The following is a 13,418-nucleotide window of genomic DNA, read 5'->3' on the forward strand; positions in this document are numbered from 1 at the left end:
AGAAAACCTTTGTGAAGAGATTGAAAAGATTAACGCTGTAATTGAGTCAATATTCATCCCATGAGAATTGAAAAGAACTGAGTAGTTTTAGCTGCTGTTACTTTAAGAAAGGACTATTTTAAATTGTCTTTAGTAGCAACTTGGACAGAAAGCCATGTAATTCTCATTATGGAAAATTAATGTGTTTTAACCTGCATACATTTGGCTTCTCAATTCGGTTTCTTTATTACCATACATTTTGTCAACTACAAATCATCTTAAGCATGATTTGTATTTTTACAGTGTTTTTCACTTTTAGTTAACAGATGCAAGGTAAGTTGTGGTAAATAAGAAGTACTATAGAGACTTTTTATATCTGGGAATAATTAAAGGCCACAAATGTTAAATCTGTTACGCTCATAAAAATCAGACTATTCAAAGCCTAATGTTTACTCTTGACAAATACTCATAGATTTAAGCTGGAGACATTAGGATCTGTCTACTGTACAGTTTGACACAACACCTAAAAAGAGAGGTAGTTCTATTCTGATAGTGGCAAATTTTCCCTGGATGTCTAAAAGCTCAAAATCACAGCTCCAAACATCTGCTTTCTTGAAAACTGTCCTGATCTTTCCTAGTGTTTCCAGATCTATGACTGGCTTATTCCATGGCATTTGTACATCAAGACTCATCTTTCTTTTCATGTAAGCATAGCCTATATAATGGTTATAGATACTAAACTCTGTATCTCATAAAAGATGTGTCCTACATATAAAACCTTAGTTTTCCAAGTCTCATGAAAAGCAAGTATGGTTAAAAAAAATACCTCAGACAACTATTTAAATTTGCATTTTAAAGGTGGTAATGTAGTAAGGATGACCCTGACTGGAGCTCTGATATTTGAAGTCTTTTATCAAAAATCATGTTAATATTTTCAGATCTGTATATCTTGTTTTATCCTGGAAAGCTGAAATAAGTTTTGTATAGTCCCGCAGTTTTCAGGACCAGCCCGTGCCTTTCATTTAGGTTACTGCTACCAGTGCCTAGTAGTTTTTATTGTGCGTGGTAAGAAGGAAAGCATCTGCATTCCACTTGTCACCCAAGATGAACATAGGTAGACGTCTTCACATTCATGGTGAATTTTGTAGGCCTTTGTACCCAAATGTGTCATAATATATTCCATAAGCAAGTATGGTGGTGTTTTCTTAACAACATCATTGGAAGTGCTGGGATGGTGCTGATGCTAAAATCCAGCAAAACAACAGTATGAAATCGATGACAAAACCAAAAGAAACCAAGAATAGATGTAAGTAATAACCGACCTTTGGAGACAGTATAATAGAAAATGCAGTTGTTCAAAACATAAAGGAAAAGCAAGCAAAGAAAAAGATTGTCAGCAAGTTTTCTTAGAAGCTAAACTTGCAGATTTTGCAGTTAACCTTTAGAAAATTGGGGAAAGATTGTGTGGAAGTCATTTAGGTTAGCTTAGAACAGTGATACAGTTTTCCTCTGAAATACCAACATCTCTAGTTATTGTGCACTGAAGCATCCTCTTCAACTTTACTGGTCCAGTTGGTATTAGCTAGTATGTGTATGGAATTTTGTGGTTCAGTAATTTGTTTGGAGGAGGAAGAAAAGGAAAGATTTTTAAATCGTGGAATAAAAAAAAAAAAAGTCATTTTATTTGATCATTTACAACTGTTCTCTAAACAAAATTAACTAAAGCTTTCAATTTCCTGAACTGTTTCAGTAAACTGAATTTCTTTAGTTTGTCACTTGGGTTATTGAAGTATTTTTCTTCTCTTTGCTGCATGGTTATCTAGGTGTTTGGTGGCCTTATGTACGTGGTACTGAAGTGCAGGATGTCAGTTTTAACCTTGTTAGAACAAACCGATGTGCAGGACTCTATCACCTGACCATGAGATGCATCCTTGAACTGTTGGCCACTCAAATATTATTGACTTTTACTTTGCAATAGGTATTGCATAAAAGGGAATGAAGTGTGTCTGGTTACTCAGTGGTGTACTGCCAAGCAACAGCGGCTGTGTTGGGCCCAGGGACCATGTGCTATATTTAGAGTCTAGTTGTACAATTAGCATCAAGAACCACACTGATAGTGGTCTGCATTTCATTTCAGCAGAAGTTTAGATGTATTGTCTGGCCTGATACTGTATGTCTCAATGAGTGCTGACTGATGTACCTGTAACAACAACAGTACAGTAGCCTAGCCTTAAATAGTATTATCCACTAGGAGATAATTTTTTTTTTCCAAACTACTAATTCTCAATGCTTTTATTCCGTTGTTTTGAACATTAGGGGGTTTAGGGCTGCTTTTTTTTTTTTTTTAATGATGTCTTTTAAATGAAATGGTGAGTAACAGTTAACTAATTTCTCGTTATATCTTCTTTGTATTATATTTAAGTTAATGATTTCAGAAAATGACAATTCCTGCAAAAACATCAGAAGACATGCATGGCTTCATCTTCTCTGTATAGTTGCGTATTGGCTCTATATGTATACATACAAAGACCATGCATATATATATTGCAAAACCACATCTATTAGTGTGTCTAAATATATTCAAAAAATCATTTTCCTTTTCAGCTGTTACTTTTTACTAGATACCATTGCAAAAGGAGGAACAACCAAAATAATTATCATTAGTTTGTCACACTATCATTTTTAATGAGACAGCACTCTGTATAAATTACCTTGAAGAATGAATCACGTGCTTCATTTCTTAAAAGCCTGGTTTTCTTTGGCACAGGTTGTGAATGTTTTTCTCTGCTAATTCAGGGATTCACGAAGATACAAACCTCTCCAGGTACACTTGGGAAGTAGGCTCAATCCAAAACTACATGAACACAAAGGTACTTTTATCTTGGTGCGATTCTAACAAAGTAGGGAAAGACAGAAGAAAAATGCAGTTAGTTAAGGGTTATATATAAAGTTAGAAGAATAAAAATTTGATGCCTGCTTTGATACAGGCTGTTATAAAGAAAACAGACTGTATCAAAGGCTGTTGGGGGTTTTTAATTCTGTGCATCCACAAAATCTTAAATTCTGTGGTTGTTTTTATATATTTGTTTTCCTAGCTATGGTTTCCATACTCTAATGTGAAGGTTTCGGAGACAGATAAAGCTGCTGCTTCTCTGCATTTCCTATCCTTCCCAAGGAGAAATGAGCCCAATTTACCTCACAGTCAAATAATGGCCAGCAAATAGATTACACCCAGCTTCTTGTCCCACTTACTTCAGAAATGCTTTCATGCTGGCCATGTGCCCTTTTGTGACTTTGATGCCTGCAATTTAAAGTTTTGCTTTTGCTGTATCATCACCACCTTGCATTCTGCATTGAGTGTAACAAGACTTTCAAGCCCATCATGTGTTGGGTGGATGAAAAGTGCTGCTGTAAGAGCATTACTGGGGTGGAGAGGAGCCTCCACAAACACTTAGTGTGGGTGCGGAAACAACAATCTCTCTCGGTGGGATGTGGTGTCAAAGAATTAGTGGGCATGTGAATGCAAGAGCTGAAACCATGCCTAAGCAGGCAAAGATACTGGTCCAGAGGATTTTTCAGGTGGAGGAATGTTACTGGACATACTTTGGGTGTCTCTGGCTATGGATATACTAGTTAACTGATGTGTCTGAGCACATGTTGAAAACTGAATGCCTATAAACAGAAGAACCCCTAAAAATGTTTGCTCTGAGCCAGCCAGCAATCTCTCCATCAGCTCCTAGCCACTGAGTTATTCCCAGCAGAGCTGGTGAGCAATCCAGTTTTGGATGCCAAGTGCCGAGGGGTACAGTAGAGAATGGCCTGCATCCCTGTAGTCTAGGTGCTGGAGGACAATCACCAGCAGATTTAACTCGGAGCCAAAATCACAGCCTCTGACTTGAGTGTACTGCCTCCAGTCCCGGCTGGTGTAAACACGGACATGAGCAGCGTTAGGGTAAGCAGCACCAGATTCATCAGATTCCCAGACTGACCACCTCCCTTGTCACAGTGAGCCAAGGCTCACCTTCAGACCCTGGTGGCTGGTATCTGAATTCTCTTTCAAAGTACTTTTGCAGGAACATGTAATTGTCTACCATTCTTATCCATACAAATGTCCAGTTCCTTTTTTAATCTAGTTGATTATTTCATTGCTATTGTGGGATAATTAATTTCTTAATGTGTACAGGGAGAAAATCATTTAATTGGTTTCAAATGTGGTGCTTTGTAACTTAGCTGAAAGGTGTGCGACATAGGAAAACAGAAGAACCTGACTTTGCTTTCTTTTCATCATGTGTCAATTAATTTCAGACTTTTCATTCTTGTTGTGTTTTAATGGGGGCATTTTTCCAGTGATTTGTGACAGCTTTCCTTAGAGCTCTTTTACCTTCAGAGTTCATTTTCTGGGAGGGAGGTGTGACAAGTCCAACAAGCATGCAGGAGGATGCACCACCCATCTGACACATGCAGGTTTCATTTTCTGTATTACTCCTCATCCCATTTCATGTGTACTCATATCTTGTTTGGTTTTATTTATAGCTGTATGTTCAGCCAGTTCGTGTTTGTAATATTCACTGGGCCCCAGGCAGTTTCCCTAGTGGCCGTCATTGAATTTTAAACTCCTGTGAAGTAGAAGAGTGGTGATTTGGGTTGGGTTTTTTGTTTCTTTATACTTTTCTGTTTCCCTTCTACCTTCATTTTTTCTTTTGATTGGTCATTCTGTGAAAAATAATGTTGGAAGAATTACAGTTCCTACTCAATACCAGGGGGGGAAGTGTTCCAAGAACAATTCTGGTAATCCAGAGCTTCTCGAAAATTTCAGTGAAAGCAATTATAGTAATCATGAGAAAAGGACAAAATAAAATTTGGTGCTGCATTTCAATAGTCTCCTGGCTGCATTGCATGTTGTAATGATGCTGTAAGAAAATAAACACTACCTTTATTTCACAGTTTCTCAATTGTCATTGTTTAGAGTTTTAAATGTCTTGTTCTAGTTGTCACCCTACTAATGTGTTTAAAAAAAATAATGAAGCAACTCCTTTTTCACCAAGTTGCCTAGAAGTCCCCACCCCAGTGAGGGCAGTGAAGTACTTGAGAGGTGTCAAACTGACTGCTTACTTGTACAGGGATCATGAAGTTAGGCTACTCTTAAGTATGGTAATAACCACATAACTTGGGTGTAGTCCATACAAATAGGTTACCCTGAAAATCTGTAAGAAGTTGATGACTATAGATTTTTACCAACAGATGCTTAGTTATATACTAACTAATAATAATTAAAAAAGAACTAATTTTCCTAAAATTTCTTATGCTTGTCTGTGAAAACATGAGACCGCTACTTTTGGTGCCCAATATTCAAGCAACCTCTTGGCGATGGCCATTTGGGTGGAATAGCTACTTGGCTGCTCCTAGTGTATAGTCCATGACTCTTCCTCCCTCGCACGAGCAATCTCCAGCAAGGTCATTATCAGGACACAACTGCAAATATGTTCTTATCCTCCTGTCAGTACGTGGTTTTACTTGCAGGAGTGGAATATGAATTTCCAGTACTGTTGACATGCACTTTGTTGGCAAGTGCACTTTAGAGTTCACAAAAACACACCAAGAAACATAAGGAGAGAAGCATTAAGGTAAATATGAAAAGTATTTTTTTCATTCAATTTCATGTTTAAGTTCTTCAGAGGACAATAGCACACCAAATAGTGCACCAGATCCGGATCTGTGACTGAGTTTAGAAGCTGATGGTACTTTTCTCACTATGCCTGTAACAGTTCTACTCAAAAGCCCCTAAACTTCTGTAAAAACTTAGAAGAAAGCAGTATCTTTCTTCATGAAACTGTTATTATAATTGATCAGTGGCACTGTATCAGCAGAAAAAAAAACCCTGACAGGTAAGTGTGAAAAGAATTACTGCTGGAAATGTAACCTCTAACATCTGGTGATTTTTGAAGTAAACTGTGTCCCCCTTGACCAAACAGCCTGTCTGCTGCTGCACGATGTGTGCTAACCTCTCTGGCACCCAAATTCATCAAAATACACCTTAAAATGAATTTTACTACAGTAAAGGCTTACAGCCAGCAAGAAGTCTGTGGTTCTTTTTTCCATTCTCTCTGAGAGTAGTTCATTATTTGTAATTAATCTTCCTTCTATTCCAAAAAGTGCCTATCTGGGGGAGGGGAAGGGGGGTGCATGAGTAAGTTGTGCTTTGCTACAGATATATATACTTTCAAATAACGATTAAGAAAAATTAGCAGTAATCCTAAAGCCCTGTTTGATTGCATGAGCCATCCTGGGATCAACCAGAGCATACTCGCATGGATTTCTTGCTACTCTGAAAGGGAAGGGATTTGTGAGCAGAATCCTAAAGCATCGAAATTCTGCTGGGGAAGAGGAGGGGTCCTTTCTTCTTTTCCCAAGAATTGTACCAGTATTATGCATGTTTGTAAAAGCATGAATTTTGGGGGAGAAATACTCCATCTAAAGATCGGCATGATACCCCAAATCTAAGTATCTTTCATCTTGAAATTAGCAATTGAATAGTTCTGGTAAGTATAGATTTAGGATGTAAGGACAAGGTAATTTAAGCAGGTACTGCCTCACCGAAGCACTCACAAATATCCACTCTACCTATTCTCTGCAATAGTGTTCAAGGAGATTTAGTGGTATTTTTTATTCAATAGCTCTATAAAAGAACATAGAGGTTCCACTCGTATTATGAAGAGGTTGTGTTTCTTTCCCTGAAAGCAGGAATGTAGGTATCTCCAGGCCGTCTGCTTGAGTCAGTTTTGAGCTATTCTACAGCAATCCACCAGGAGACCAAGGCCCACATGTGCCCATGAAGCTGATGGTGGCTCCAAAGGATTGCATGCGTGCCTCAGCGGCTTTGTTCTTTCCTCCAGCAGAAGTTGCCATCCTTTCTTCCGCAGAAACAATCCTTAAACCCATAGCAGGTGCCTCGAGGAGCAGAGAAGGGCTTGGCTAAGGCGAAGGCTATAGCAGGCCGCTGTGTTCCCAATGAAGGCTCACGAAGCTATTTCCCCAGCCGTGCCGGCCTAAGAAGATGCTCTAGCCGCGGTCCTGGCCTCGGCTACACATGCGAAGCAATTGCTGGCAAAACTTCCTTGCGCAACTCAGCTTTCCGACAGACGTCCTACTTTTGCTCCGGGAGAAGCGGCTCCGCTGCCCGCAGCCGCCGCTCCAGAACGGCCTGCGGCAACCACCCCACGCTTTGGTGGTGGTGATTGCTTATTTTGGCTGCTGGAGAGAGATTTAAGAGACTATGGAGTTAGTTCTCCTCAATGGAAAACCTTCTGCTTTGTGTTTTCTGAAGTTCTTTCTTAGGAAATGGTTTGTAAGTAACTTTAGTATTCACTATGAAAGCAGATTATGGTGTTGTCTAACAAAAAAAACCCCAAACTTAAAAAACCCCAAACAAACCAGCGTTGCTATGTTATTTCATGTACCTATAGTCAAATGGCATTTAATTTTTTTTAAAAGGTGAAATGTGGCAGGGAATCTTAAGCAAATTTTACTTTGAACTTTGTGAGTTAAAAATCTTTCAGCAATCTTTTGCAGATTTCCCTCCCCTTGCCTTGGTACACAGGAGCTTCTTTATTTTTAGGTTCCTTGTGACCTGTTTGCATTGGGAATTCAGAACTTGTCTACCCTGCTTTTTCCAGAAATGTGCTGTGGATGACTAGAAAACTATTAGGTTTATAGTAAAGAGGAAGTGAAACCTCACTAGCGGAAGTGATTCATGCTATATTAAATGTTTTCTTAATTAGCACCTGTCTTAGAGGCTTGATTAAAAAGAGCTGATGAAATGTGCAGCACTTTGCCCTGCATGTAAATGGGCTGAAAGTTTCCATTTAAGCTTTGGGTTCCTCCAGTGAAATTTTTGCTAGAATTACAGGAAGTGTTTTCAATGTTTTAATTTAAAGCAGGGAAGAGATCTTTCTCATCTTTTTTTGAGAGCATACAGAAGAAAAATTATACAAAACTAATCTCTTTTTTTCTCTTTTGAGATTGTTTGAGGTAGAGAAAGCATTTTTTTTTAAAGCAGAAATGTCTCCTGTGTTATGAGGCTACTGAAAGAGAAGCAGCATGGAAAGGGTAACAAAAATAAGGACCCTAAGCATGGATCGTGTGAGAATGTAAGTGTGTGCACAAGTATCAAAGACCATGTCTGGAATGTAAGGCCAATAGTATTAGTAGTGGAATTCTATTAACATTGAATTGGTATTGACTTTTATAAAGATAAGATACAGATCTCCAAGGTGGATATTTCTTGATCATCCTCCTGCCGTGTTGAGACTTATAACCTGCAATGCTTTGAAACTAATGATGAGCAGTACTGCAGGTGCCTCAGTCCAGTATTTTCAAAGTAGATAAATGAGTGCATAGAACATAACTTTTAATGTAATGACAGAAACGGGGTGAAATGTTTGTTTGAAATTACTTTCTGATCTCGCAACTAAGATCTTGGTTCAGTGGGGAAGCCACCTCAGACACCATCAGGTTTTCAGAAAGGTATAATTAGACTGCATGATCATTCAGACCAGTGAGCACAGTGTAGAGAAATGGAGAAATAACCTTAATAAGCTAGTCTTGTGGTCACAGACACCTGAATTACTGTATCTAGACTAGTGGATGAAAGTAAAATAATAATAAATAAATAATAAAATTCAAACCCAAATTTTTGTGACGTCCCAAAACACTAGTTTTTATGGAGAAGTGATGAATAAAATTGCTACCAAGAATGACTTATTTTTCAGAACGACACACTTATGTTAAATTAAGTCATCTTGAGTATCTGCGCTGAAGAGAAGTGTATTACACACATGTGTTCAAAGTAAGTTTTCCGGTGTTAGCAGTAAATTGCTGGGATGCAGGAAGCCTAAAATTTGCTCTAAGCCCTAAACATTTATGATATGCTTTTTCAATATGACATACTTCTTGCGAGAAGATTTTTTTTCTTTATGTAATTGGTCAGGGTAAGGGGTGTAAGGCTTTTATGTCCAGTTGCATGTGCAGTAAGCTGAATTATGTTATTCACAGGGTCTTTTCAGGAGCCTGATGCTGAGCAAATGATTACATATTTGGTTGTATATTTAGGTTGTCTTATGGCGTAAAAATCTGTTTTATGTACATATGCTTGTTCTAAAGCTTCCAGGATATTTTTTGAAAGTATTAGTAATTCTGAAGGCTGAGGTTCTTAGGAGTCTTTTCACAGTACAGGCCAACAGCTACTATGGGGAATGTAGGTTTTTGATAAATGCTAGTGCTTTTTTTAGGGTAATTTAATAACATGTAGGAGAAAAAGGATTTTGGTGTAGCTACTAATTATGGTTTCTTTTAATAAGAGAAACAGAGTGGTTTAGGGAAAGATTGAGTATGTGTATGTGCAGGAGTATAAAATATAGGTACTTTGGTACATGTAGTACCAACAATAAGCACAGTATATTTTAGGTAGCACTGTATGTTACAGACTTTTGTAGGCACTAGAACAAACATGTCTGATGATACATTTTGGCATGACAGGATAAATTCTGCCTAGGTGTCATGTCTTGTCCTTATGTTCAATGTGTGCTACTGAAGCAGTACTTTTTAAAGTAAAGTTGGCTTATGCTCTTCTGATCAGATCTTTTTTATGAAACTGACTACCTATCTTGTACCCTCATCTTTTAGGTATAAGTAAGGTAGAGTTTTCCTGATGTGCACCTTTTCTGGTCAAGGTGAGCAGCAATTTTGGGGTGAGCTGGAGTGATGTTACCAGTAGTTTTCTTGCAGGCATCCTCAAGTTGTTTGGCCTGTAACTCTAGCTTAAATAGCTTGAAGATGATCTGCTTATTCAGATGTGTCAGCATCTTGTAATAGCTGATTTCACAGCTAGGTAGGTGGCAAGTATCTTATTTTTTTTAATGGTAGAGTTTTGAATTTTGTTAAATTTTGTTACCTCATGAAGTGACACATTATCTGTGCAATATACTCTTTTTGCCTCTCACAAAAAATCTTTCTAACAATCTAATTCTGGTCTGTCAGATTATAAACCACCTATCATTAAAGCTGGTTGGAAGCCAGCTGGACGCTGAGAAAGCATGGTAGCAGCTAGAAAAGGTAGTGGTGATTTCAGTAGAAGGTCTTTGGTGGGCTGGTTTTGTTTTGTTTTTATTCAGTCAGTACTGAATCAGCGCTATTATACAATGTGCTGTTGGAAGTGCTCTGTTCTGGCTGGAATGTTAAACTGAGAAGTTCACCCGTCTGATGAGCACACATTTGAAAAGACAGAGGTAAAAGTTGGGATTGTTCTCACCATTGTCTCAAAGGGGGGACAATTTCAGTGGTACTGATGGTTTAGTACCTAACATTCTCAGTGTGTTTTATTATTACAACTTGAAGCTTGATACAGAGCATATCCGAAACTATCTGTAGTTAAAGTGTTTTAAGAATAAAATTGAGTATAAGAAGGCTGTTTAGACTTCTGGTTAAGTTTTTAATATCTAAAGTGACAGCTAATGTAGAAAATTCTTCGTTAGTCATAATCAGGAAATCATCTAGCTGTTAGTGTGGTGGCCTGTATCAGGCAATAACAGACTTTTCTGTTTAAAGTGAAAAACAAATACTTTCCAATCTAGGTTAAATACATTAGAATTTTAGTACTACTGTGAGTTTTGTTGGAACTTGTGGATTACAACTTGTTAGAATTTAACTAGGGTTTTTTAAGTTATCTTTTGTATATTATCAGGTTGTTCTAGGTGCTGGTAGATCCACTTCTTTAAGTATTCTAAGTATTCTAGCTGTGGTCACCAATTTTTCATTGTATTTAAGATAAGAAAGCTGGATATTACAAAAACTGTCTACTGCCTAAGCTTTGGTTTTGCAGGGAGCATGCTTGCTTGTCAGTAAGCTTGGATTTGTTCCATGTTTGGTGGAAAACCAAGAGGAGGTTGACAAGGTCTGTAGTTCTTCCACTGTTGCTATTATCTTCAAATATATTTGAGATATACAGAATGCTTGTACACAAACCTTTTTCTTCAATTCAGTATTCTGATAGGTTATTTCTACCTTTTCTGTTGGACTTCAGAGAATGAATCTGAAGTTTTGAAAATCCTTGTGGGTTTTTTGATGAAGAATAGAGAATACTAAGAGTTGAGAAATTATTACTGTCAGTAAGGAATGGGACTGACACCTAATTTAACTTATACAAAAAGCTCTGCTGAATTAATGAGGTGATGGTGTTCACTCTGTGAAACTTCCAGATGCGTTGGAACATACATGTTAATTGTCAGCACTGAACTGACAGGTGTTTAAGTTACTGTGATGGTTTGCTAGTAGAGGTGGGCATTTTGCAGCTTAGTGGTCACATTGTATGCCCTCCCTTTTTTTTTTTTTTTTTTTTTTTTTTCCCCAGAAGTGGCAGAATTTTCTCAGATGAAAACCAGTGAAAAACTCTGGATTGTCTAAATTTGACAGTGATGCTTCTCATGAATGTTGTCTTGCTGACGATGTTACAGTACCTTAGTTATCAGTGTTAACTAGGTACTTGTGGTGAGGATAAGGTATTTTTTCTTAGTTCCTTGTTCTCTGGCCATGATTAGATTGGCTTTTTTCTGTTAGTGACTCTTGGGCTTTGGCTTCTTTCCAACCATCGTGCTAGCACTTCTGGCTGGCCAGATTGCCTATTGCTGTGCAGTGAACTGGGCTGAGGTACTGATCTGGCTATAAACTGCGTTAGAACAAGTTGCATGACTGTTGTTGCTAGCACAACAGAGGCGAGTATGAAAAAGAGGAATGAAATGATAGCAAGAGTACTGTTCGGGCACTGCTACCATTCAATGTGTAATCACAGCTGCAGCCAGTCAGGCCTTTGCAGCTGCTTGTTGGAGTTCCTGGCAATTTTGTGCTCTGCTTTCAAAAAGAAAATTTTGAGTCTGTTTATGGATTTCAGAAAGTCTGGGAATACTGTGCCAAACCAGACTTTGAGTTTAGAGCAGACTTTCCCTACCTTTTGCCAAACTTCTTAGGCATGGGTATTTGAATTGGAGGTTTGTTCTCTGTGATGGAAAAACTGCAAGTTTCAGCTGTTTTGTTGGTACTGCAGTTCTACTCTGGTATTGTGTTCACATACCTCTGATCTTTCTTGTCTTATCAAAGTAGTGTTACACAGTATCTTCAGCTTCTGTATGAATCATGGTATGTAGAGAAGATCTGTGCCATGGTTTCAACCACTGGTACCTACAAAAAGGTGAAGCGAGTTCTGCTGTTTTCCATATTTTGTCCCTTTTTGAGAAGCATCATAATTGTTTAGCTGACCCTAAATTTGAGGGGGTAAGCCTTTTCCATGCTAATGGAAGCCTCACAGCTTAAGACATTCTAAGGAAAAAAATAATGCATTTTACAGCTCTAAAAAGGTCAACTGTTAAATGTTGGGGTTGGTTATTTGTTAAAGCAATTCTGTTACTACTTTACCTTTGCAGGCATTTATCAAGTACATTGTTTGTGATTGGAGAATGATCAAACTGCAGTGTGTTTATTTGTCCATAAAGCATGTGCATAATTTCCACACTTGTGCAGAGTGAATTTTCCTTGATAAGACAAAAGTTGCTTCTTAATGTGTGTACGGATTATTTGTAGTGAAAAAGCATGTTGTCCTTCATGAAAATTATTGTATGAATTCCCTCCTCAGGAATGCATCTACCCGAGATAAGGTCAAAAGCAAGAGACTTTAAATATAGAGAAAACCTAAGCTGTTATGTATTTCTTACAGTGTTAATGCATATTTGTTTAATGATTTTTAAATAACTCTTCCAAGCATGCTGAACAAATTGGGAGTTGAAATATATCTCACAATATATTATTAGTGTTGGCTGCATTCTTTTGTTGGCTAATTTCTTTTGAAGAGGAAAACGGTCCATCTGTGCAGAATATAAAACCCAGTGCAAACTCCTGGCTTTAAGAATTAGCACATTTTTAATATTAAAATATAAGATAATCTGAAATTGTGCTTAAACAGTATAACTCTGCATATAAACAAACACTGTTTTTATAATTCCTTGTGACTTTAAGGAAATTTAAGTTCACTGAAAATAAATCAGTGAGAATGATCACTTTGGCAGTAAAGTGAGTTCAACTTTGCTTATCATACATTCAACTAGGTATGTATGTTGTATAGTAGGATTGCAAGTGGACAGCAAAAAAAATACCTGGTCACCCTGTTGGTATTGTCCTGAGTCCTGGCCTCTGTAGTGTAACAAAACAAACACAAAACCACCCAACCAAATGCCCTTGAAGTTCTCATGAGCCTTAAATGTTTCTAGAAATTGAGAATGTTGTTCTGGTGTTTGAGAGGGAAGTCTAGTAGCTGCTCAAACTATACAGTGGTGTCATCAGGTATTCTGCTCCAAAATGTGAACACATCACTGCAGTGTTAAAACAACTGATGATGT

At 37.8% G+C, this 13,418-nt stretch overlaps 1 protein-coding gene across 1 annotated transcript in view; it reads left to right on the forward strand.

Moving 5' to 3' along the window:
* The first annotated feature begins 305 nt into the window (after positions 1-305).
* The window catches only part of TXLNG (taxilin gamma), a 29,275-nt gene continuing 16,162 nt past the window's right edge, over positions 306-13,418 (forward strand). Inside the window, 1 exon segment of the mRNA XM_026846216.1 lies at positions 306-312. Coding sequence (XP_026702017.1) covers positions 306-312 — 7 coding nt within the window.

The sequence above is a fragment of the Athene cunicularia genome (genome assembly GCF_003259725.1).
Source record: "Athene cunicularia isolate RWA chromosome 1 unlocalized genomic scaffold, athCun1 chr1_part1, whole genome shotgun sequence".
Lineage (NCBI taxonomy): Eukaryota > Metazoa > Chordata > Aves > Strigiformes > Strigidae > Athene > Athene cunicularia.